The 22,729-nt window shown below is 36.7% G+C and overlaps 1 protein-coding gene across 3 annotated transcripts in view; it reads right to left on the reverse strand.

Moving 5' to 3' along the window:
* Nucleotides 1-1,953: 1,953 nt before the first annotated feature.
* The window catches only part of MDM4 (MDM4 regulator of p53), a 39,677-nt gene continuing 18,901 nt past the window's right edge, over nucleotides 1,954-22,729 (reverse strand). The window contains exons 2-11 of one of the 3 annotated variants that reach the window (XM_043485485.1): nucleotides 22,125-22,226; nucleotides 20,621-20,695; nucleotides 18,315-18,448; nucleotides 17,247-17,302; nucleotides 13,674-13,741; nucleotides 12,907-13,006; nucleotides 10,123-10,283; nucleotides 8,146-8,295; nucleotides 7,304-7,384; nucleotides 1,954-5,283 (exon numbers count right to left, since the gene is read on the reverse strand). In XM_043485485.1, coding sequence (XP_043341420.1) covers nucleotides 4,711-5,283; nucleotides 7,304-7,384; nucleotides 8,146-8,295; nucleotides 10,123-10,283; nucleotides 12,907-13,006; nucleotides 13,674-13,741; nucleotides 17,247-17,302; nucleotides 18,315-18,448; nucleotides 20,621-20,695; nucleotides 22,125-22,202 — 1,476 coding nt within the window. In that variant the 5' untranslated portion in view covers nucleotides 22,203-22,226 and the 3' untranslated portion in view covers nucleotides 1,954-4,710. Of the gene's footprint in view, nucleotides 5,284-7,303; nucleotides 7,385-8,145; nucleotides 8,296-10,122; nucleotides 10,284-12,906; nucleotides 13,007-13,673; nucleotides 13,742-17,246; nucleotides 17,303-18,314; nucleotides 18,449-20,620; nucleotides 20,696-22,124; nucleotides 22,230-22,729 lie in introns of those variants that run through there. The other 2 variants (XM_043485484.1, XR_006272589.1) reach the window with 2 other exon arrangements.

Consider the following 22,729-nt stretch of genomic DNA (forward strand, 5'->3'; position numbering starts at 1 on the left):
ATGACTAAAATTAAATATTTATATAGAGAGAGTGAAAGCACCAAATTCCAGTGATCATGCAGAGAACTAGATCACTCTTAAATTGCTCATGAGAAAGTGAAATGGCATAGCCATTAAGGAAAAAGCATTTGGCAATTCTTAAAAGCTAAAATTCATTTATCATACCTTCTTATCAATTGTACTACTAAGCATTTATCCCAGAGAAATTAAAACTTCGGTTTGTTCAAAAATATGTACACAAATGCTTAGAGCAGCTTTTTTAATAATGGCAAAAACTAGAAAGAATCTAGATGTCATTTGATGAGTGAATCATTAAGCAAACTGTAGTACAGCTATACCCTAAAATACTGCTCAGCAGTTAAAAGAATTATTCATATATATAACTCAGATGTATTTCCAGGCAATAATGCTGGGGGGAAAAAAAAAATCCAATCCCAAAAGGTTGCATACCATATGGTTCCATGCACGAGCATTTCTGAAGTCACAATATCACAGAAATGGAAAACAAATTAGTAATTCCTAGGGCTAAAGAGGGGATAAGGTTATAAGGAACCTAACAGGTCTATAAAGGATTATAGAAGGATTCCAGCAGTGATGGAAATGCTTTTTATCCACACCGTACCGTCAATATCCTGGTTGTGATGCTGTACTACAGCTTTTCAAGATGTTACTATTGGAGGAAATCATTACAGATTACAAGGCATCTCTCTGTACTGCTTCCTACAGCTGCACGTGAATCTACAATTACCTTAAAATAAGAAATTTAATTAAAAGACAAACAAAAATGGGCAGAAGACCTAAACAGACATTTCTCAAAAGGAGATACAGATGGCTTAGAGGCACATGAAAAGGTGTTCAACGTTGCTAATTATTAGAGAAATGCAAATCAAAACTACAATGAGGTTATCACCTCACATCAGCCAAAATGGCCATTATCAAAAAATCCATAAACAGTAAATATTGGACATGGTGTGGAAAGAAGGGAACCCTCCTACACTGTTGGTGAGAATGTAAAATGGTGCAGCCACTACAGAGAACAGTATGGAGGTTCCTTAAAAAACTAAAAATAGAGCTACCATACGACCCTGCGATCCCACTCCTGGGAATATATGTGGAGAAAGGACATGCACCCCAGTGTTCACTGCAGTGCTGTTTACAACAGCCGAAAAATGGAAGCAACCTAAGTGCCCGTCAACAGAGGAATGGGTCAGGAAGATGTGGTACATACACACAATGGAACACTACTCAGCCATTAAAAAGAATGAAATGCCATCCGCAGCACCGTGGATGGACCCAGAGACTGACATACTGAGTGAAGAGGGAGAAACAGAAATATCACACAATATTCCTTACATGCAGAGTCAAAAAAGAAATTATACAAGTAAACTTAATTACAAATCAGAAGCAAAATCACAGACTTAGAGAACTTAAGTTACCAGCGGAGAAACGTAGGGGGAAGGGATAATTAGAGAGTTTGAGATCAACATGTACACACTGCTATATTTAAAATGGATAACCAAAAAGGATCCACTGTATTGTACAAGGAGCTCTGTTCAAGGTTATACGGCAGCCTGGATGCGAGGGAAGTTTGGGGTAGAATGAAGTGAAAGTGTCAATTGTTCAGTTGTGTCTGACTCTTTTGAGACCCCAGGGACTATAGCCCGCCAGGCTCCTCTGTCCATGGGATTCTCCAAGCAAGCATACTGGTGTGGGTTGCCATTTACTTCTCCAGGGGATCTTCCCAGGGACCAAACCTGGGTCTCCCGCATCACAGGCCAGTTCTTACAGATATATGTATATGTATGGTTGAGTCACTTTGCTGTGCACTTGAAACTATCATAACATTGTTACCTGGCTACACTCCGATACAAAGTAAAAAGTTAAAAAAATAAATAAAACAAAGATCCTGGATGATGGAAAACAAACTGCAGAAGCAGCACCTTGGATTTCAGATAAGCTACAAAAGAAATACTACCTCCTTCTGCAGATACAGCTCTTTATAACATTTCAGTCATTCAAGACTCTTGATAAGGGTTCAGTACACCTAAGTGTACATTTATTGAAATATTTTTAGCTCAAATGTGCAGTTTAAAATCTCCTAAGCGAAGTATTTACTGCTAATGGGGACAGTAAAAACCCAGGTGATCCAAGGGGGAAAAAAAGTAAGTAGAGTAGTGTAAGAGGATTCTGTGCTAGCAAATTAGCAACAAATATCTATATACAAAAATTAAAATTTTAGACTTTTTCTTATTAAGCTTTCTTCAAAAACTCAACTTTATGTAAGAGGGACTAGAGGGTGCAAGTGCAGATCCCAGCTCTCCCTATTCCTCATTTTACTTGCAAAAGCAATTAACTGGCAAAATTAAAATCAATAGCTATCAAACTATCATGAAGAGAGCAGTGTGGGGGGAGGAAATGGGGCATAAAGTTACTAACTTCCTAAATTTTTAGAGCACTTACCATAGTCTAACAAAACACTGAACTTGAAGGACTGATTCTATTTACTGAGGGGAAAAAGACCCTTGTCCCTAATGCCTGGAGACAGCCAGAGACCTAAGTTTCATCCCTCAAGGATGAAAAACCCTGGAGAGAGAGTTCAGGTTCCTCTGCTGCCTCTACCAGTCTTTCCAGTGGGAGAAGTAATTTATCAGATTATGTAAGAGAAGTGGACATGTACTGCCTTTTCTCTTTGAGGAGAAACGGTTAAAAGTCTCTATTCTCTGTGAAGTCCTATTTCGGCTGCAGCTCACATTCTTCAGTATTTTAAGGCTACTAGTTATTGCAAATTCAACAAATACCACAGTTTAAACAGTTAACAAATAATGAGAAGGAAGAAAGCATGGTTTAAAGATTTACTGTAGGAGACTTGGACCCCAGTAAGAGTTCTATCACTAGCTGTGACTTTCAGCAGTCGTTTATCGTTTCAGCCTCATGTGCAAAATAAGAGGTTCAGTATATGAGGGCATGCTAGTTAATTTCTACGAGTTTAGCAGAACTTCTCTAAACACGATGCTAAATAAAGGGATTCTGCTCTACTCTCTGTACCTGTGTGTACACCAGCTCCTGTGAATGCATGCATATGTGTGTGTTTGGGGCAGGGAGTAAAGTTGGGCTTATAACAAGCAACCCAAGTGATTCTTAAGAGCCTTAAATTTAGTAATTTTAGAGCCTTAGTCTTCAAAATATTCATACTGCTGAGCATACACCAAAATTTTTTCCATAGGAAAAGTAGACAGGAATATCTATAAGGAAAGCAACTTAAAGATCTTCAATTTCCATATGTATTATCCTAATATTTACATGCACAGATAAAACCTCTTCAGGGTTATCTTTAAATACTTCCCTTTTCACAACTGCCATACTCCCTATTCTCAGAAGGCGGGCTACTTCTCACCCAAAAGGCTGCCTTCACCCACCTAGAATCATATGGGGCACTGCCTCAGAACATTAAAAAAGCCTCTAGAGGCATCAAATAAAAAGACAAAAACCCCGAGGAGCTCCCGGGAGACCAAGAGGGCAGAGTAGAGCACAGAGAGCTTTGGTCAAAACCTCTGTGCCTTATCTTAGAACTGTGACTGAGAAGGCTATGTAACTGGATTAAAAATGAAGTCAAACAGGGCCTTCCCTGGTGGTTCAATGGTAAGACTCCATGCTCCTGATGCAGGGGGCACGGGTTTGATTCCTGCTTGGGGATCCCATATGCTGTACAGTGTGGCCAAAAAATAAATTAATATATAGTCAAACATTTCGACTGAAAATGAAGTTTGATTTGGCTGATTAGTTTTATAATGAGAATAGGCTTTGCCAGTTTATATGACAGGACTTTTTCTATAAATTCAACCAGCCAGATCTATAGCTCCAAGGTTTTGGCAAAAATATCTTTAAAGCACATCTACAATATATTGGATGATACATCCTCTTTAATTAGTTAAATTTATTTTAAAAATTTAAAAGTCAAATTTAACATGTGCAAAAGGAAAACTAATTGAGGGTAAGAGTCATGAAATGATGGACGAACTGCCTGGAAAAGGAGATAGAAATGCACTACTACTTGCTTCAGGTGGCTACTGAGATGTCTACAATTCAGCACAAGGGAACACTTTACTGACTCTACTGTTGGCTAACTACACCTCAATTTTCAAAATGTGCAAAAAGTTGTATGTACTTTTTCAAAATTGTTTTTTGAGGTATGTTAGCAAAAATGTTGGATATCACTGTTCTAGGCACTTTACAAAAATAATCGTTTCTCTGAATCACACAACATAGTCTACTTTATACATTAATTACTTGTTTTTTCATTGATAGCTTTAATATCTTTCTAACAGCCACCTTGGATTTTGATGCCCAAGAACATTCCCTACCAGAAAAGAACAGTAAGAAATTAAATAAAGAAACGATTCCTCTTCAGGTAATTGGGTAAATGAAAGAACAAATGTGTTTCTTCTATTTGTACTGCGCCCCCCAGAGCCTCATCTCTGAAGACAGAATGATTAACTTCTCTTTTAATGTTAACAGTCTCCATACTGATAATGTAGTTCTAAAGAACTTATTCTCAAATTCTATAAGTTTAGAGGTAAAAATGGCTTAGAACATAAAAGTTTACAAGAATAAATGAAAGTATGAAATGAGTCACCCTGCGTAGAGATGCTCAATACTGATATTTGGATACATGACCAGCTGTTAATATGTGTCTGTAATTCACCGATTCAGCTATGCTACAAAAACCTTAATAACCAACTGAATCTCTTTCTTGCAAATAGGACAAGAAGCCCCAGCCTTCTTTAGTCTTCTAGCACAATGAAAACAAGTGACAAGATGGCCTGTCCTCCCGTGAATGATGTTTCCATCTCGTGGTCTTTTCTCACACAGACTACATGGCTTCAAAAGATTCTGGCAATCCTCCATGTTTTCTGTATCTTTTCTCTGTTCAAAAAGGTTATCTGATTGTTCTACCATGCTTGATATGGTCTCTTGGCTTTCAGAACTATGAGCCAAATCCAAGAATTCCACCGAGTTGCAAGGATCAAAATGTTCAGAGTTTTCTTCCTTTATGTATATATCTTTAGGTCTAACAACTGGAGCTGATACAGTTCTTCTGCAGTCAGGGACATCAATTCCTTCACTTTCTTGCTTTTCAGGTATGGCAGTGATAGCAGATGTGGAGAGAGAATGGGTTAACTTGGAACAATCTGAGTACCAATCCTTCCTCAAGGCCCAGCAACGAAAACAGTACCTCTTGCTTGGAGAGTTAAATTTCTTGCACTCAGTACACTGCCACTCATCCTACAAAGACAGATGCAGCCAGTTAATACTCACTCAGTGAAAAACATGATACTGAGGAAAAGGGAGAGTAGGCCAAATTTTCATCATCTCACACTAAGATAGTAATAATCCAGGCATTTCACACCAGACACTCAAGTTCTAGCCTAGAACTTGAGCAAAGCCTACAGCTATCTGTAAGAACATCTTGAGAAGTTTTACAATGATAGCGACATAATTGCCATTTCAAGCCAAATGTAATGTAGTTATCTTTAAGAAAGTTAAACTATTTTAGCTTTCTATTTAGTCTGCGTGCAATTTGCCTTGTTTGCTTTTACCCACTGCCTTCTTTTTACAAAAAGGCAGTTCTTTGTACAACTTACTCTTTTATTGAGCAAGAGGTTAAAGAATGAAGCAAAGGTAATACTCAATATGTCATTCTTTCCTACTAATTAAAAAATGCTATAAAATTTGTCAAAACAGAAGCTAAAATTAAAATGATTATTTGACAACTAGTACATTTACTCCTTCTCTCACTGCTCTCAGGAATAGGTAGGCAATTGTATGCCTAAATCGCACTCTGAAAAATGAATGCTCCTGTCCTTGAATGCCAGGTAATTTTTTTTCCTACTTCTCCATATTCAAATTAGGAGATAACAGAGCACAATGAATTTTAAATGCCTTGCTTAATTCAAAGGTAGCTACCTGGAAGAAGTGTATTTAAATGTGGGTAATTGCCTGGTTTTGACAGGATCGATGATTTGATACATGCTGATCTGTACTTTCAGAACAAAGGTCAAGCACTTCAAATTTAGAAGTCACAACTCAAAAAAAAAAAAAAAAAAAGGAAGTCACAACTCAACTGCCTATACTGAGAGGCAGGGATATGACCATTTGTTAAACTGGGATGTTTCTCCAGAGAGCCTCAGAACAGTCTTGCCAGTTTTAAGATCCTCAGATCTCATCTGAAATGCAATACAAATATGCAAGGAACTTCATAAAGGTTTGGAATTCATAATTGATGGTGTGTCATAGTCTAATTGGCATCACTTTTCTTTTTTAGTAGTACATAAAATAATAGGATTTATTAAATTCTATGGCAGCTCTGAATTGATGAAATATAATCCACTTGCTTAACAGGTTTTCTGGGCCCAAAGTGCCTCAAAAATCTGATTAGGATGGAAACACTTATCTCTGCTATTCATATTATGGTCAAGAACACTTAATGGACCAATATATCCCACCCTATTACTTAACCATGCACAGACAAATAATTTGCAATGAATTACCGTAATGGTCAGCAGTGGTGGGGTGGGAGTTGGGGGACAGGATAAACAGTAGAGACAACCAAAGATTTTTATATCCCCAAGCAGCAGACTGTTAAAACCCCCTCCTTAAACTTACTCCACCATCTTTCTTCCCACAATCAGTTAGCCAAAAAAAAGTACTAAAGAGCAAATGGGGAGCTAGCATGAAAAGAGACAAGCAAGACATTCACTTGAGTCTAAACCTCAGTTGCCAACTGATGACAAATCCGTACCTATTACCTAACAGCTTAATACTCAAAATTCATTTATCAACCCTTCATTAATATAAACCTCCATGGACATTAAGCCATTTTCCATTTGTTTCTAGTTAAGAAAACATCAAAAGTATAATACTTAACAAAAAATTTCAGATAGCTTATAGGTCTATCTTTGGGACTACAGAGAGGTGTTTAGCGGGAAAAGCAGTGTAGGACTACTTTAAATCTATGTAGCCACTGCATAATTTCCAAAGAGTTTTGAAAGCAGGAAGAAAGGCACACAAAGAGGCATTTAAGTCATCCCTTTCCAAGGCAGGGAAAGCATCAGATCAACTCATCCCCTTCTCTTCTCAAAGTCCAATAAAAATCTAACAAGATATAAAGAAACCAACATCTCTTAACACCTAGGAAAAGTAGACAGAAATGGGGAGAAAGGGCACTCTTCAACACTAGTGCACTGCGGGGACATTAGCATCTGAAGACGTGAGTAGTGTCTAACAGCCCATTAGCCATTCACACCTCAGAGGTAACTTCTGTGTCGGTATCATCACTTATGGATTCAGGGTCCTCCAGGTCATCATTTTTTCCCATGTCAACCACCTGAGAAAGCAAAAACATCTCATTAGCCAGGTTTCCGTATTTTAGATGAGGCTGTTACCTGAGAGCAGAAAGTACAGAGCTTCAGTTTAAAACTCACATTCCTTCCCCATCACTAGCACTTAAAAATGAGACAGCTTATATGTGAGACCGAAAACATGATTCTGCACATTCCTAGCTGACATTTCAGTAGAATAAATGATCAAAAAGCACCAAGAAGGGTTACCAACTATCTCTTCAGCATTCAGAAGGGAGAGCATTCCCAAATTTACGTATTTAAATAGACAGTATTGCTGCTGCTAAGTCACTTCAGTCGCGTCCTACTCTGTGCAACCCCATGGACAGGCTTCTCCGTCCATGGGGTTTTCTAGGCAAGAGTACGGAGTGGGGTGCCATTGCCTTCTCCAAACAGTATTAGGGTATAAATTATTAAATATAGAAATGTTTTATCTTGAAAATCTAGGAAGGCATTCATAAGAATAAAATAGGATTACATGAGAAAATGTGGGGAGTGTCTTCTAAACTTTAAAATTCTAAAAATTAAAACCTCACTTCTGTGATCCACAAAGTCCTATCCTATTTTTAAGACAGTCATGGTTAACTTAATATAAATCTTAAAACTGGATAAAGTATTAAAAAATGAAAAGGGGAGATTATATGAGTCATTTGTTGTACAAAGTAGCACACTGTCAGGTTAACCGATCTGAACAAGTTATACTGTATGTACATAAATACAATCAATGTGAAATTTTTCCACAACATACCTTTTTGTCTCTCACTTTCCCTACTTCTTCACTTGTTTGTTCAGGATCAGCAGCTTCAACTTTTATCCCAACACCGAATTGCTCTGACACTGATTCATTCAAAAACCACAAGTCATCTGTGGTGTCTGAAACAATGGCAGTACCTATATCCTAAGAGAAAAAAATAAACATGAGTTTTTGTGAAGTGACATGAAGTGAAGTCGCTCAGTCATGTCCGACTCTTTGCGACCCCATGGACTGCAGCCTATCAGGCTCCTCCATCCATGGGATTTTCCAGGCAAGAATACTGGAGTGGGTTGCCAGTTGAATCAAAGTAGATGAACCCAAAACTCAATGTCCTCATACATCTCAAAAGAATGCCTAGCCTTTCTTCTACAGATATCTATTCATTCAACAAATATCTACTTGGCAGCGACTACGTATAGACTAATGGGTGGATATGAGAGTACTTGGCAAGGAATTTTCTATTTTAATAGTAACATCAGAGAAACAGCAATGAAGTGCTTAAAAGCTAAAAACTCTTAGTTGCTCAACTAAATAAAATCCATCTCCTACATTCCTTTTTACAGGTGGCAAATCTGAGGACCTAGAAAACTTTGTTAATTGTGACATGTTATTCCCTGTAAGTCAATGATGTTTATTAAAGAAATATGAGAGAAAAAAAAAAAAAAGAAATATGAGAGATACTGATGATAATATAAACCTCTATCCTCTTTCTGAATTCTTTTGTTTTATTGAAGTAAAGCTGGTATATAACACTTCTTTCTTAATTCTTAAACAACTTTAAATATAACTATTTCCACATTCATCTATGTATACTTTATGATGCTTTTCTACAATATTCCTGAGACAACTTATTATTTTATTTCTATATGTCCACTCATTTACTGAACAAATAGTGTCTATTATGTGTCAGATACGAAGCAGGTACTAGTTACTAAGCAACAGAATACAATGGTCAATAAAAGCAACAGAAAAGAGTGGTCAATTAAAAGCCCTGGATTTATACGTCAATGGGGTCAAACAGAAAATAGATACATAAACAAAATACAACAATACAGAGTAAGAAGCGCAATGGAGAATATAAAAGAGCAGAATGGTGATGAATTAGACTGTGGAAGTAATAAAAAGTGGTTAGATTTCAGGTATGCTTTAGAAAAAGAGTTGACAACCTGAATAGGGTATATGACAGAGAAAGAAATCAATGAAATCTCTGGATACTATGAATAAAAAAAAAAAAAAAGAAATCTCTGGATACGTGGCTAGAATAACTGAGTAGAAGGTAGATGTAAGTAAAAGGAAACACTGAATAGGAATATTAGTTTAAAAAAAAACAAACTGAGGGACTTTCCTGGTGGTCCAGAGGCTGGGACTCAGCGCTCCCAGGTTCGATCGTTGGTTAGGGAACTAGACCCCACATGCGGCAACTAGAGTTTGCATGCTACAACTAAAGCTTCCACATGCTGCAGCTAAGACTCAGCGCAGCCAAATAGACAATTAAATAAAAAATGTTTAAGGAAAATATCAAAAGCTCTCTTTCGGGGTTTAAAAAAATACTTATTTGGCTGTGCCAGGTCTTAATTACAGCACACAGGATCATTACTTTCAGCATGCAAACTGTTAGTTCTAGTGTATGGGATCTGATTTTCTGACCAGGGATCAAACCTGGCCCCCCTGCCTTGAGGGCACAGAATCTTAGCGCCATGGACCACCAGGGAAGTCCCAGGAGTTCTGTTTTGAACATGGAGAATGTCAGATCATCCAGTGTTGAGTAGGCAGTTAGCTATGGAAGCTGGGTACTGAGGAGAGATGTCAGGGCTGCAGATACAGATTTGGGCATTACAGGCATATAGATGGTACTGAAAAGTCATAGCACTGAATGGGAATTCTTAAACAAGGTAATGTATGTTTCAAGAGTAATCAAGAATGTCACTCCATCAAAAGAAAAAAAAGTTTCTCTTCAAATGTGAAATTTACCTGATTTGTCTGTAAATCAGTTGAGCCATTACTTCTAGGTGTATAGTTATTTCTCAAGTTTCCCAAAAACCACCAAGGCAAGCCAGCTACATCCCACTCCTCAAACCCGAGATCCAGTCTTGACGTCTCTTCTTGAGTTAAATTTGCTACCAAGTCTTCATCTACAAAAGTCAAATGGGAAAGATGATAACTATGTATATAACACTTAAGAATCAAGACTCTCTTCATAATACTTAAAATTTCTTGTATAAAGCAAGTGAAAAGAAAATCCTCTTCCCAGTAAGAAAGAGTCAGAAATCAAATACCTGTATCAGTTGCAGAGCCCAGATCTTCTTCCTCTGCTTTTAGATTTCATTATCAAGTAATGACACTAGAGGTCATTCATCAAGAAACATAAACTCCGAAAGCGTCCAAACAATAACACTGTTCTAAAAGGATTTCTAAATGGTCACTTGGTGGCATTTTAAACATGCCTACCAGGAAGAATTTATGCTTTTGAACTGCAGTATTGGAGAAGACTCTTGAGAGTCCCTTGGACTGCAAGGAGATCCAACCAGTCCATCCTAAAGGAGATCAGTCCTGGGTGTTCATTGGAAGGACTGATGCTGAAGCTGAAACTCCCAATACTTTGGCCACCTCATGCAAAGAGTTGACTCATTGGAAAAGACCCTGATGCTGGGAGGGATCGGGGGCAGGAGGAGAAGGGGACGACAGAGGATGAGATAGCTGGATGGCATCACCGACTCGATGGACATGAGTTTGAATAAACTCCGGGAGTTGGTGAGGGACAGGGAGGCCTGGTGTGCTGCAATTCATGGGGTCGCAAAGAGTCGGACACGACTGAGCGACTGAACTGAGCTGAACTGAACCACTATAATAACTAAGGAATGACTTGCTCTAGTACATGATACCAGACAATGACTTGATTCGTGACTGCAAATGGTGATAGTATAGTGGCCCAACCCTTGAGATAGAAACTAGGTGGTACAGACCACATTGAGCCATCACAAGGTTGTCAAGGCAGTCTCACTGGTATCACATATTTTCAGACGTTTCTCAATAATTCATATGTTTCAATAGGTAACAACCATTATGAAACACTGAACTCTAGGCTGTCCAAATAAATACACATATATGTCCTTTCTGGATCAACAGGCTTTTTTGGAGTTAAGACATTTAAAAGCTAGAAATATTACAAATCCAGGACATATTAAGGATCCACATGTTCTAAATAAAAGATCTTGTGTTGTACATCTAAATGATACTCAAGGGAGTTACTAATGTAAGTTTGTTGCTACCACATGAAATTCTTTTCATTCTTTCCCACTGTCCAATCTTTTTTGTTGTACTTTCTTACTCTTTTCTACCTCTTCCTAATAGACTAGGCATGCCAATGGCAACTAAAGGTGTTTAACTGTGCTAAGGTACATACGGTTGAAAAACCGTCTGCAATAAATGGATCCCTGCCAGAACAGTTACCTTATCTACTTACAGATTATGTTGTTCCTGACTATTAAAAGGTATACCTGTGCTCAGGGAAACTTCAACTACCTTTTATTTACTCACTGCTGAAATTGTGAGAAACCTAATTCTGAGATGGTATCACATTAAAGTTATCTTCAACTATTCAAGCTCTATAACTTCTTCTGAAGGGAATGAAAAAAAGGCCATTCTTTCCACATGTAAAAATTCTGTACTTTCTACCTATACACATCCCTGAGAATACTAAGCTATTAATTCTCAAAATTTACATCATGAACTACAGTTTCTCATCTCGACTGTTGTTATATATTAAATAGCCTTTGAGTAGAAAATAAGCAAAGGCTTGTATTTAAAGAAACAAAATTACACACTTAGTACCATACAGACTGAAATAAGCTCCCAGCTAACTAGATAGCCCAAAATTCAGCTTATATTCAAAGCAATTTGAAGAAAACCACCCAGTATAATAAACAGATTAAATTTTATCATTTACAACAACTGCAGCATCATGATTTTCTGGGATGTTGCCAGAGGTCTAACCTGCCACTTCTGCAAATGTGAGTCAGGTACCTACACAAGAAACCATCATGCCATAAAATATCTTTGAGAAATTTATGACTTTACATTATCTTTGCAGGAAAAAGTTTAGGAGACACTTTATAAAGCAGGGTTTGGGGAAAACTTCCAAAATGTTGATCAACTCACTTAACCTGACTGTACTCTATCTAATATGAATGGGAAAGATCTAATGACGACCATCCAAGGGTAAAGGAACTACTAGGTCTCTTATGTCTCATTCTTGGCTCTGAGACATTAGGTCCATTTTACCATCTTTCCAAACTTCAAAAATGTATGAAAATTAGCCTCTGCCTCAAGCAGACAAATAAAAATTCTAACCAGATCAAATATATACAGGGGAGCCAAGATTTAAAATGCCAAGGCAGCCGAGTTACCAGGTGGCAAATTGATAAATGCATGGCTATCTTCTATTAGCATGCTAGCTAAAGATGGTCTTGCTCCATCCTAGTCACCATGTATTGCTAAAAGAGAACTACCATCTTCTTCAAAGTTAACAGTGGTAAGTAGGATAAAGAAAAGATTTTCAGAAAAGAGTGAAAATAAGTATGACATACACCTCTGCTACATCACATAAGAAACAGCATTATTATTTTTTTGAGTTCTCGATATAACGGTCTTAATTACTGCTAGCGCTTAATACAGATAGATGCCATTTCTAAAAGTCAACACCAAAAAAAGAAGAAAGAGAAAGAAAAGTCTCCATAGTTCTAAACCAAAACTTACCTGCTCTAGAACTTCTGCATTTATACTGTGAGGTAGGCAGTGAGGGAATATTGCCTTCTTCAGTTCTTTTCCTGGAACTGGGGCTTTCCTCTACACTTTGCTGAAAGGAAGGGAAACGCATCCATCAGTGCAGCAGAAACGACTGTGACCAGGGGATGTAGCAGTTCCATTCCAGCTCACCAGTTAGTGTGCGACACAATGGGTTACGCACCAGAAAAGGAAACTCTGGAGTTCATAACAGTCATCAAATACAGGCAACCTCTCCTCAACCCACTGTGGGAAAAAAATCTGCACAAAAGGTCAAAATCTACTGTTAAAAACGGGCTATCAATATAAAGCCTCTAGCCTACACAAAATTAGGCATAATGCAGAAAACATATACCAAGATGATCATAAAGTTTTTGCAAGTTTAGGGAAGCTTTAAGAAATGGCCTGACATGAACTTATTTGCAACAAGTCTGTTAAAATCTAATAAAGCAATTTCCTCCAACACCTATATACATACACCATCACACACAAGCCCCAAGAAAATGCAACTGGAAGAACTAAAGATCGGAAGTGCTACATCCCAAAGAAAGATTCAGAGACTGGAACTCTGTTATGGGCAGAACAGAGAAGGTTCACTCTGTCCCTAGTCTTTGAACTCCCAAGAACCTTTCTTATTAAGTTCTTACCACGTTCAGGAAAGGCCTTGGGAGTCCAAGATCATAGGTACAGAGAAGGGGCCACTCTGTACAACAAAAGAAGTCACCGTGTGGTGATTTTACCTTCGGTCGGTCTTGACTTGGAATATCCATACTGTGCTCCTGTGCGATAGCGAGAGTCTGAGCAGCATCTGGATAGCAAGTAAAACAAAAGGAAAACCTTCCCTGGTAATAGCCGTTCTTTCCACACCAAAAGGACCTCAGCAAACAACCCTGAAGCCAGGCTCGATCCCTAATTTTGACTGGCCAAGGCTCTCATCCAAAAGGAAAGTAAAAAAATTAAAACTAATAAAAATGGCATAGACCAAAAGAGGCTCTATTCAAAATATATTACCAAAATATAATCTGAAGAAAAATGAAAAATGAATAAAAAATGTTCTTCTATATGATGCTTTCAAATTTAATATGACAGTGATTCCAAGCATGGAATAATGGAGAGTATTTTATCAATTCCTATAGGCGTGGTTCCAAATTTGCCTTTTTTAAACAATAAAAAAATTTTTGACTTTTTAATTTTTATTTTCAAGTGTTAAAGCTATATAGGATTATGAAATCTAAAAAATCTAGGTTTACTTTATGACACAATAGTTCCCTCATGTAAAGTTACATTCTAAGTGTAAATGATATTTCACAGTTTAAACTATCATCACCAGGTATATACTTTTTTTTAATGAATAAGACTTATTTTTCCCAGTTCCTGTAAACATTTCCTAAGGAAGAGGAAGAAGATAAAGTTCCTCTCAAGGCCAACAAAAAGGAGTGAAGGAAAGAATAACCTGACAGAACTTCTTAGATAATCAGAGAAAAATGTATTTCAAGGCCTTGCAAATTTTTCAAGCAGAAGAGAAGATGAAAATTTAGCTACAGGAAAAGAAAAGATGCAGAAAACTTAATAACCTTGGACCACTCATTACCTAAGGCTATACGTAACTATATGCACTCAAATAAGTCTATCATGGATTGGGTTCATCAGCTACTATTACGTCCAGAAATAAGACACTTAATAGAAAATGTCATTCCTCATCCAATAAAGACTTCCAGAGAAAGGATACAGATCCTACAACTGGTCTGACAGATCAGTTGTTTGGCACAGAGCAAATATTTTCAAAATTGTAATTATAAAGAACATTATTTCTAGAAGCATTTTTATAGATAAAATGAAGATACTAGAAGTTTTAAGAGCCAGCATTTTCTGAGCACAGCAGTTTTTAAAGATCAATTAACATACAATGCAGTGCACCATTTAATAAAGTAATTTGATTACTGTCATTTCTAATTCTAAATACTACCTTACTTAGGTTAAAACAATTAGAAGCAAAAAGAAATTATCAGTGAAAACTACAATGTACAAGGAAATTTCAATACAAAATTTGTCATATAAATTTCATTTTATTCAAATACATGTGGAAATTTGGAGAAATGATTTATAAAGAACCACCTTCATTTCTTCAACCATCAAAATAAAAGGTTTACTTTATTTGCAAAGGTATAAAGTAATTGATAGGGAAAGCAGTTTTCTCATTTGTTCTTTCAAATAAAAAACACGCAATCCAACTTATGAAGAGCAACAGAGATGGCCAACCACAAGCACTAATGCAAGCTCAAGTTCAGAACAGACAACCAGTCAAAATTACTTTGGGGCAATTCCCTGGTTTTGATCACTGTACTGCAGTTATATAAGTTAGTACCACTGGGGAATCTGGGAACTCTTTTTAATATCTTTGTAACATTTTTGTAAGTGAAATTATTTAAAAGTGATAAATTAAAGAACAAAGAATGTTTTAGAGATTTAATGTTCAGATTTTTAAAAATGTGTTAAAAAATTAATTGGGGCAAATTTTTTAAAAGCAGGGATTAAAGAGACATCGATGTGTGGCATAAAGGAAAGAGCAAGGGCAGGAGTCACAAATATCTGCTCTCGTATCAGTGGCATCTCATCTTGGGCAAATTACTCATTTTATTTAAAAAACAAAAACAAAACTCAAAAACCCTCAGTATCTTCATCTCCAGACCTTCCTCATAGGGTTGTGAGGATAAATTGAAATGTCTGTTACAGGAGAGTTCATTTAATATACAGCATGTTAAATTCTGATGAGGAAGTACAAGAAAGAAAATGAGAGAAAAGTAAGAATTATGCTCACTCTAGATATTTAGAGAACAGATCAATCAGAAAGCAAATTTTACTGAAAGAACAGATCAGTAAACATAAAATCACTTGTGTATTTCAAGACAATAGTGACTATCCCAGGAAAACCATACTATTTCACAAGTGCCTGAATTTCAAAAAAGTGTTGTATCATTTGCAAGGCCTTCCCTCTAAAACAGCTTTATAGATGGGTGAGTGGCTCAGTGAAACCAACAGGCTTCAAAATTCAATGTAAGTTCAAACTTACATTTCAGTATGAGAGCAGAGTCTTCGCTCTCACTGTAAAGAGTAAATCTTAATTAGGAATGGATTTTTTTTCAACCTGTTTGTTTCAGTAAACTATTGAAAAATAGCCAATCTAAAGGGATTATTACCAACTTGGGTTTTCTTCAAAGAACAGTGTCACCTAAAATCGAATCTGAAACTCACAAAAGTGCTTCACGTAGGAATGGAGAAAGAAAAAAGTTTCATTATTTGGAAATGAGTGAGAGGGTTATATTTGAGCTGTGTACAGTTTATTCACTTATCTCTAACACACCATACTTCAGACCCCAAAACAGCCAGTTTCCTGCACAATACTAATAAATTAAACTCAAAGGGAAGTATTTAAAATATGTGGAATCAAGCAAAAGGTCAGGCGAATTGACATTCAAATAACAGAAAACTAAAACCTTTAGGAAAAAAGGTTCTTCGGGGGCAAGGGAGGGGGGCCTTTATAACAGATGGGTCAGGGTAACACTACATAAAGCCCACAAAATATTAACACCACTGGAAAAGGGATACATAGACCTTACATGGCTCTGATGTGATGCAATAGATGTATGAAGCACTACCTATGAAATCTTGGCAAAAAATTTAACCTTGAATCTATCCAAACACTATTTGTTCACCAGAAATAGAAGAGACAGAGAAACATGTTAAACAATATCACAAGGACACAATCTAAAAATTAGAATGTGGGAAATTTATAAGACAAATGAAATGATCCATTTCTTCAACAAATAAATAATATAATGAAAAGAGGGTTAAGTTTTATAGATTAAAAATACTTAGCAAGACATATCAACCAAAAGCAAAGTGTGGACTTTGTTTGGATACTGATTTGAATAAGCCAAATGTAAAAGATATTTCTGAAATAACTGGAGTTAACATACATGAACTGGCTGCTGGGTAATGTTATGGAGTTACTATTTTGTTTATTACTATTAATTCTTTTAAAGCCCATGTAGATGAAGCAAATACGGCAGAACATTAACAATTACTAAGTCTAAGAGGTGGGCTTTACTTATGCTAATCTCTACTTTTAGTATATTTGAAAATGTTTACAATGAAGTCAAATAAGTAGTAGCAACATTTTGTGTGACAGCCATCCCCCCCAAGTCATGGAAAAACAGCATTCAATTTCCATCTAAATCCTCCCTGTTTACCCATGATTTGCCCTCTTAAAGTTAAAACTGTGATAAGGACTGAAGAAATATGATGTGACGTACCTGTAGTAGCAGTAGCTAGTGTGACAAGATTCTTTCTTAGCATATCATAGAGAGGGCTGTAAAAGAGATAAAATAAAAAATTAATAATCACATGGTTTTCCATTAATATGTTAAATATATTTTTCATACGCTATGTTCCAACATTCTCTATAACATATAAAGAGGCAGAATTTTTCCCCCAGAATACATTTTTTTAAATTATTAAGTATCAGCATGTTAGTACCCCAGCCCTTGTATTACTCTGCCCTCATAAAAAAATTTTACATTTTATTTCATAAGCTAACAGTAACCCAAGTGGGGAGATTTCCTTTAAGACTACTCCTTCCTTCTAAAGGTTGTTTTACATTTTATTGGAAGGGAGTCTTAGAAAAACTGATCACAAAGCTATAGAGAGAGAAAGAGAACACTGACTTCTCAACTACAAATTAGCTCCTGATTGTCTAAGTGAATAACCAAGTACCCGATGCAGCTGGAAAATGCCACGCAACAGGTCAGAATAGCTCTAGTGTGATTCTTATGAAGCCCATCACTAACCTTAAACTGCCCAGCAATTCTACATTTCTCGTCAGCTCATTCTTCCTCTCTATAACAATGCTTCATAAAATCTAACCTAGTCACATCAAGCTCCCTCCTACCCAAGCCTTTATATACGATGTTCAATCTGCCAGAAGCTCTCCTTCAACAGGCTCCCCCGAGTATTTAATCATCCAGCTCTCAACTCAAATATCACTTCCTCAAGGAACCTTTCAACCCCAAGACCCTGAATCCCATCCCCAATAGTCTCATGTACCTCTTTTATGTAACACTTACCATATATAATTTTACTATGTATTGATGTGACAATTCAATTAAGATGAGGAACAGTGTTTACTGTCTCACTACTCATTAAACTCCATAAAATCAGACACTGTTGCTCACTATTATGTTTCCAGTACCTCACAGTCACCTGATATATGCAGGCCCAACAAATAACTTGTGGACTAAAGGATTAAATAAATATTAATAACCATGGGGATTAAGTGGTTAGGTGTAAGCACCCCAAAAGATAAACAAACGCTCAGTTCTTACCTTGGATCTTTCACAGAGAAGCTCTGACGACCCAGTAGTTCTCCCAAAAGATCTCCACCACAATATACCATATGCTGCTCCTGCTGATCATAAAGCTGCTTCACCATTATATACTGGCCTAGATAATGCATAACCTACATGGGAATAAAATACCACAAAGAGATTTGTCTAGTTGCGGCCCAAAATACAAACTAAATGAGGAGTAAGTTTGTTTGCTAGAGAGAGAGGTAACTTATTATGAATGTGACTACCCTACAACAGGATAGCTGCCCCCAGTTACTAAGTTCATCTACTTACTATTATTCTGGACACTAAGAGACCCTTACTTTTTAGAACAGAAATATACCAGTCTGATAATGAGGAAAAGTGGTGAATTTACCAGGTATCCCCTTAAAAATGTTCTCACCAGTCCAAATAAAGGGATCTGTTCTATTACTAGAAGTAATAAACTTTAAATCTGCCTGGATCATAAAAATGTTTTCCAACTCTGTGTGTTCAGTTAAATCTTTCTGGCAAACTGAAGTACAATGGTTAATAAGACAGAAGCACTTTAAGTGCATAAAACAAGTTAAGTGTTTATCAAAGAAAAATTTAGTCTGTCTGACCTTTTCACAGACTTAACGAAATGGAAGGGAAGACACAGAAGTCAGTGATTCAAAAATTTTTAATTATCTAATTTTCCAAATGTTTCCTCCAGGTAGTAGATTTTTTAAAAAACTGTGTGTGGGTAGTGTGTGTGTGAGCGTGTGCTCAGTTGTGTCTGACTCTTTGAGATCCCATGGACTATAGCCTACTAGGTCCCTCTGTCCATAGAATTGTCCAGGCAAGAATACTGGATTGGGTTGTCATTTCCTACTCCAGGGGATCTTCCCGACCCAGGGATCGAACCAGCATCTCTTGCACCTTCTGCAATGGCAGGCAGATTCTTTACCACTGTGCCACCCATAAAGTCCTTTTTTTTAAAATTGCTTAACAGTTAAGTTCACTTGATGACAGTAAGAATTTTATCACAGACCACAAAACAGATCAAAGCAGCAATTTTTATCTTTAGTCCCTGACTTCCCAAGAATTATTAGATATTTGCACAAAACTTTTCCCTACACTGTTTCTATTTTACTGGAGTAACGATGCTCTCAGGCTCTCCTCCATCCCAGGCAACGCATCCCAGTATTAACAGAGCTCTCATATCTAATCGAATATCTAGAGAAAAGTAAGATGAGAAAGAACGTCTACTGTAAGGAAAAGGAAGTTTTACATTTATGTCTATCCAACTTCCAGAAAAAAATAAATCCACTCTAAGTATACAAAATAAGATCTTTAAAAACACTACTCTGAATGTGTACATACTACCATTTTCATTATACTATACTGCCTCAAGGCACATATGATAACTAGTATTTAAAAGTAAAAATGAGAAAACTCCTCTTTATGTACCAAATAGTGTCAAGATTCATAATAAAGAGCTTATTGTGTAAACTGACTGCCCAACTTTTCCCCCATAAAAGTTTCCTGAAACAATATATGCGTAATTCTGTCTTAACTCAGGCAAACTCTGCCATGCTACTGAAGGAGACTGCATAATGCATTATAACAACTTTATTGATATAAAAATCCACATTTTAATAAGAGTTTGGAAAAAAGTTTTATCAGAATTTTAAATATAAAGTCCAAAAAGATACACTTAACTTACAATGACAATGGAAATACGAGTATTCTAGAAAACCTGAAACGCCTCCAGACTTGCTTCCTGAAGAGGGAGAATGACTCAGGGACACAGCACTGCTCATAGGTGCTAGCTGTTTTGTGTGTGTGCTCAGTTGTGTCCAACTCTTTGCAACTCCATCAACTGTAGCCTGCCAGGCTCCTCTGTCCATAGAATTTTCCAGACAAGAATTCTGGAGTGGGTTGTTATTTTCTCCTCCAGGGGATCTTCCCAACCCAGGGATCGAACCCACATCTCTTGTGTCTCCTGCATTAGCAGGCAGATTCTTTACCACTGTACCACCTGGAAAGCCCTGATAAGCTTTTATGAAAAGTCAAAAAAAGCTTGATAATTTTGTTCCTTCCCTCTGTTTAAGAAGGGTTAGATATTTACTCTATTAAATCCAAGCAGTTCAGAGAGACTAATGTTTCAATAGAGTTTTTTCCACTTAAAGAATTTTTGTTTAAAAAAAAAATTAGAAACTAAGTTACTTAAGTGCGTAAGTATTTAACATAACTCAGTCCTCAGAAGAGTATCTGACCACACCCTCTGCACTGGAAGCCAAAATCTTAACCACTGGACCACTAGGGAAGTCCCCGCTTACCTCTTTAACAGTGAACATTTCACCTTGTGCACCTGCTGCTTGCAAAATCTTCAAAAGAGGCAGTTTTGGTCGTACCTGATATAAACATAAAATAAACTTGCTACTTACATTTCAATCAGAGTGGTCTCTGAAATCCAAGGGAAAATCAAACCTTAAACTTTTTTTTTTAACAAACCCTGGCAGACTAATTTAGCATCTAGTAACTACAGATGATCAGACTATTACTTGCTAATTTTCTGAAAAATCACATTTTTAAAAGACAGCATGTTCATACCCACTAGGATGGCTATAACAAAAGTGTTGGAGAGGATATAAAGAAACTGGAACTCTTATGCACTGCTAATGGGAATGTAAAATGGTGCAGCAACTGTGAAACAGTTTGGCAGTTACTCAAAAAGTTAAACATAGAATTACCGTATGACCCAGCAGTTCCACTTCTAGGTGTATATCCAAAAGAACTGAAAGCAGGGACTCAAGTAAACATCTGTATGCCACTGTTCATAGCAGCATTATTCATAATAGCCAAAATATGGAAATAACCTAAATACCACTGATAGATGAATGGATAAATAAGGTGTGGTATATACATATAAGGAACAGTGACTTTGCCATCTCCTGAGTCTGATTGTGGAGTATGTCTTTAGTCAAACAATTTAACTTTTTTCACTTTATATGATCGAATTTGTTTCTCTCTTCCTCTTACAGCCTCTTTGGTTTTGTCTTAAAGTTGCTCTTATTCTAAAGTTTTACAACATCTCCTAAATTTCCTTCTAATATTTTTTATCATTTCACTTTTTACATTGAATCTATCTCTCTGGAATTTATTTTTGTTTAAGGTTTGAGGTCTTCCCCTGTTTCCATCTAGAGATGGCCAATTAAGAAAAAGCCCTTTATTACATAAGCCACATTTTCCCTTATCAAATCCAAATTCCAGCTTTATCATAAACTTATACATAATACTTTTATATGGTGCAATATATATAAAATCATAAACAAAATTACGTATTTTCATGTTAAAGGAAAAGATCTGGAACAAGACACACCAAATTGATAATAGTATTATCTTAGGGGGAGAGAACTTTGAGGGAAGAAGGGAGGAGATGGTCACAGGAATCTATACAGATAAATATGTGATAAAAGTTTGAATTTTTTAATAAGAATACACTTGCTATATTTACAATTTAAAAGTGATTTTTAAAGAAAACAAACTAGCTACAATGAAGTGAGAAGGAAGACAAACATATAACTTGGCCCCAAATTCTCCACTAGCCAGTCATATCCTAAAACAGGGTGGTGTTTAAAATGTGCCATTTTGAGCAATCTGAAACCTTTAAATATTTATTTAACCAATGATCAATTCAAATTTATGAGCACTGATGCTATTTATGACATTTAAAAAGTAATCTTTTCTGCTCTACATAAAATCCTAGTCAATGAAGTCAGCGACATGCCCCAATCTATTCAAAAACTTGAAGAAAAACAGGAATGCCTAAAAATAATTTACCTGATTGGTTTGTTCTGGAGAGATCCTGCAAGCACTGTCAGATGCTGAACACTGGGCAGAGGTGGAAAATGATGTCATTTTGGCAGTGAAGTGATGTGAAGTCTGCTGTTAAGTGTAAGCGGGGAAAAAAAAATTATAAAGTATCTTCTAAAGTAGAAAATTCTCTTTAGGATATTAAAAAAAAAAGCAGCAAGTAGAAGTAAAAAAAGACACATATATCAGAGCACCCTAGCCAAGTGCTGCAGTTCTTCTGATCACTTTCTAGTTGATTCTGAAAAAAAATGGAAGAGCGTAATTAAGAGTAAAAACCATCTATACTTCCCTCGAGTGAAGTCTGCAAGAGAAATCAGTTCAGGCATGTTCCAACCTCTACACTGATGACGATGAGTACAGTTTTAGCTGAAAGTGAAACTTACAATCAATACCTCCCCTGTAGATCACATAGCTCTCTAGTATCTCCTCCTCTTTTGGACACACCCCCTAGGAGACAGATGCAGGGCTGAGGGAATTACCAAGATTAAGTAACAGGTTTAAGATTTCAAGAGCATGCCTAGGAAAACCTCTGCAACATGTTGAAACATGTCTTGGCAAGAGACCACAGGAAA

Source organism: Cervus canadensis, chromosome 13 (assembly GCF_019320065.1).
Source record: "Cervus canadensis isolate Bull #8, Minnesota chromosome 13, ASM1932006v1, whole genome shotgun sequence".
Taxonomy (NCBI): Eukaryota; Metazoa; Chordata; class Mammalia; order Artiodactyla; family Cervidae; genus Cervus; species Cervus canadensis.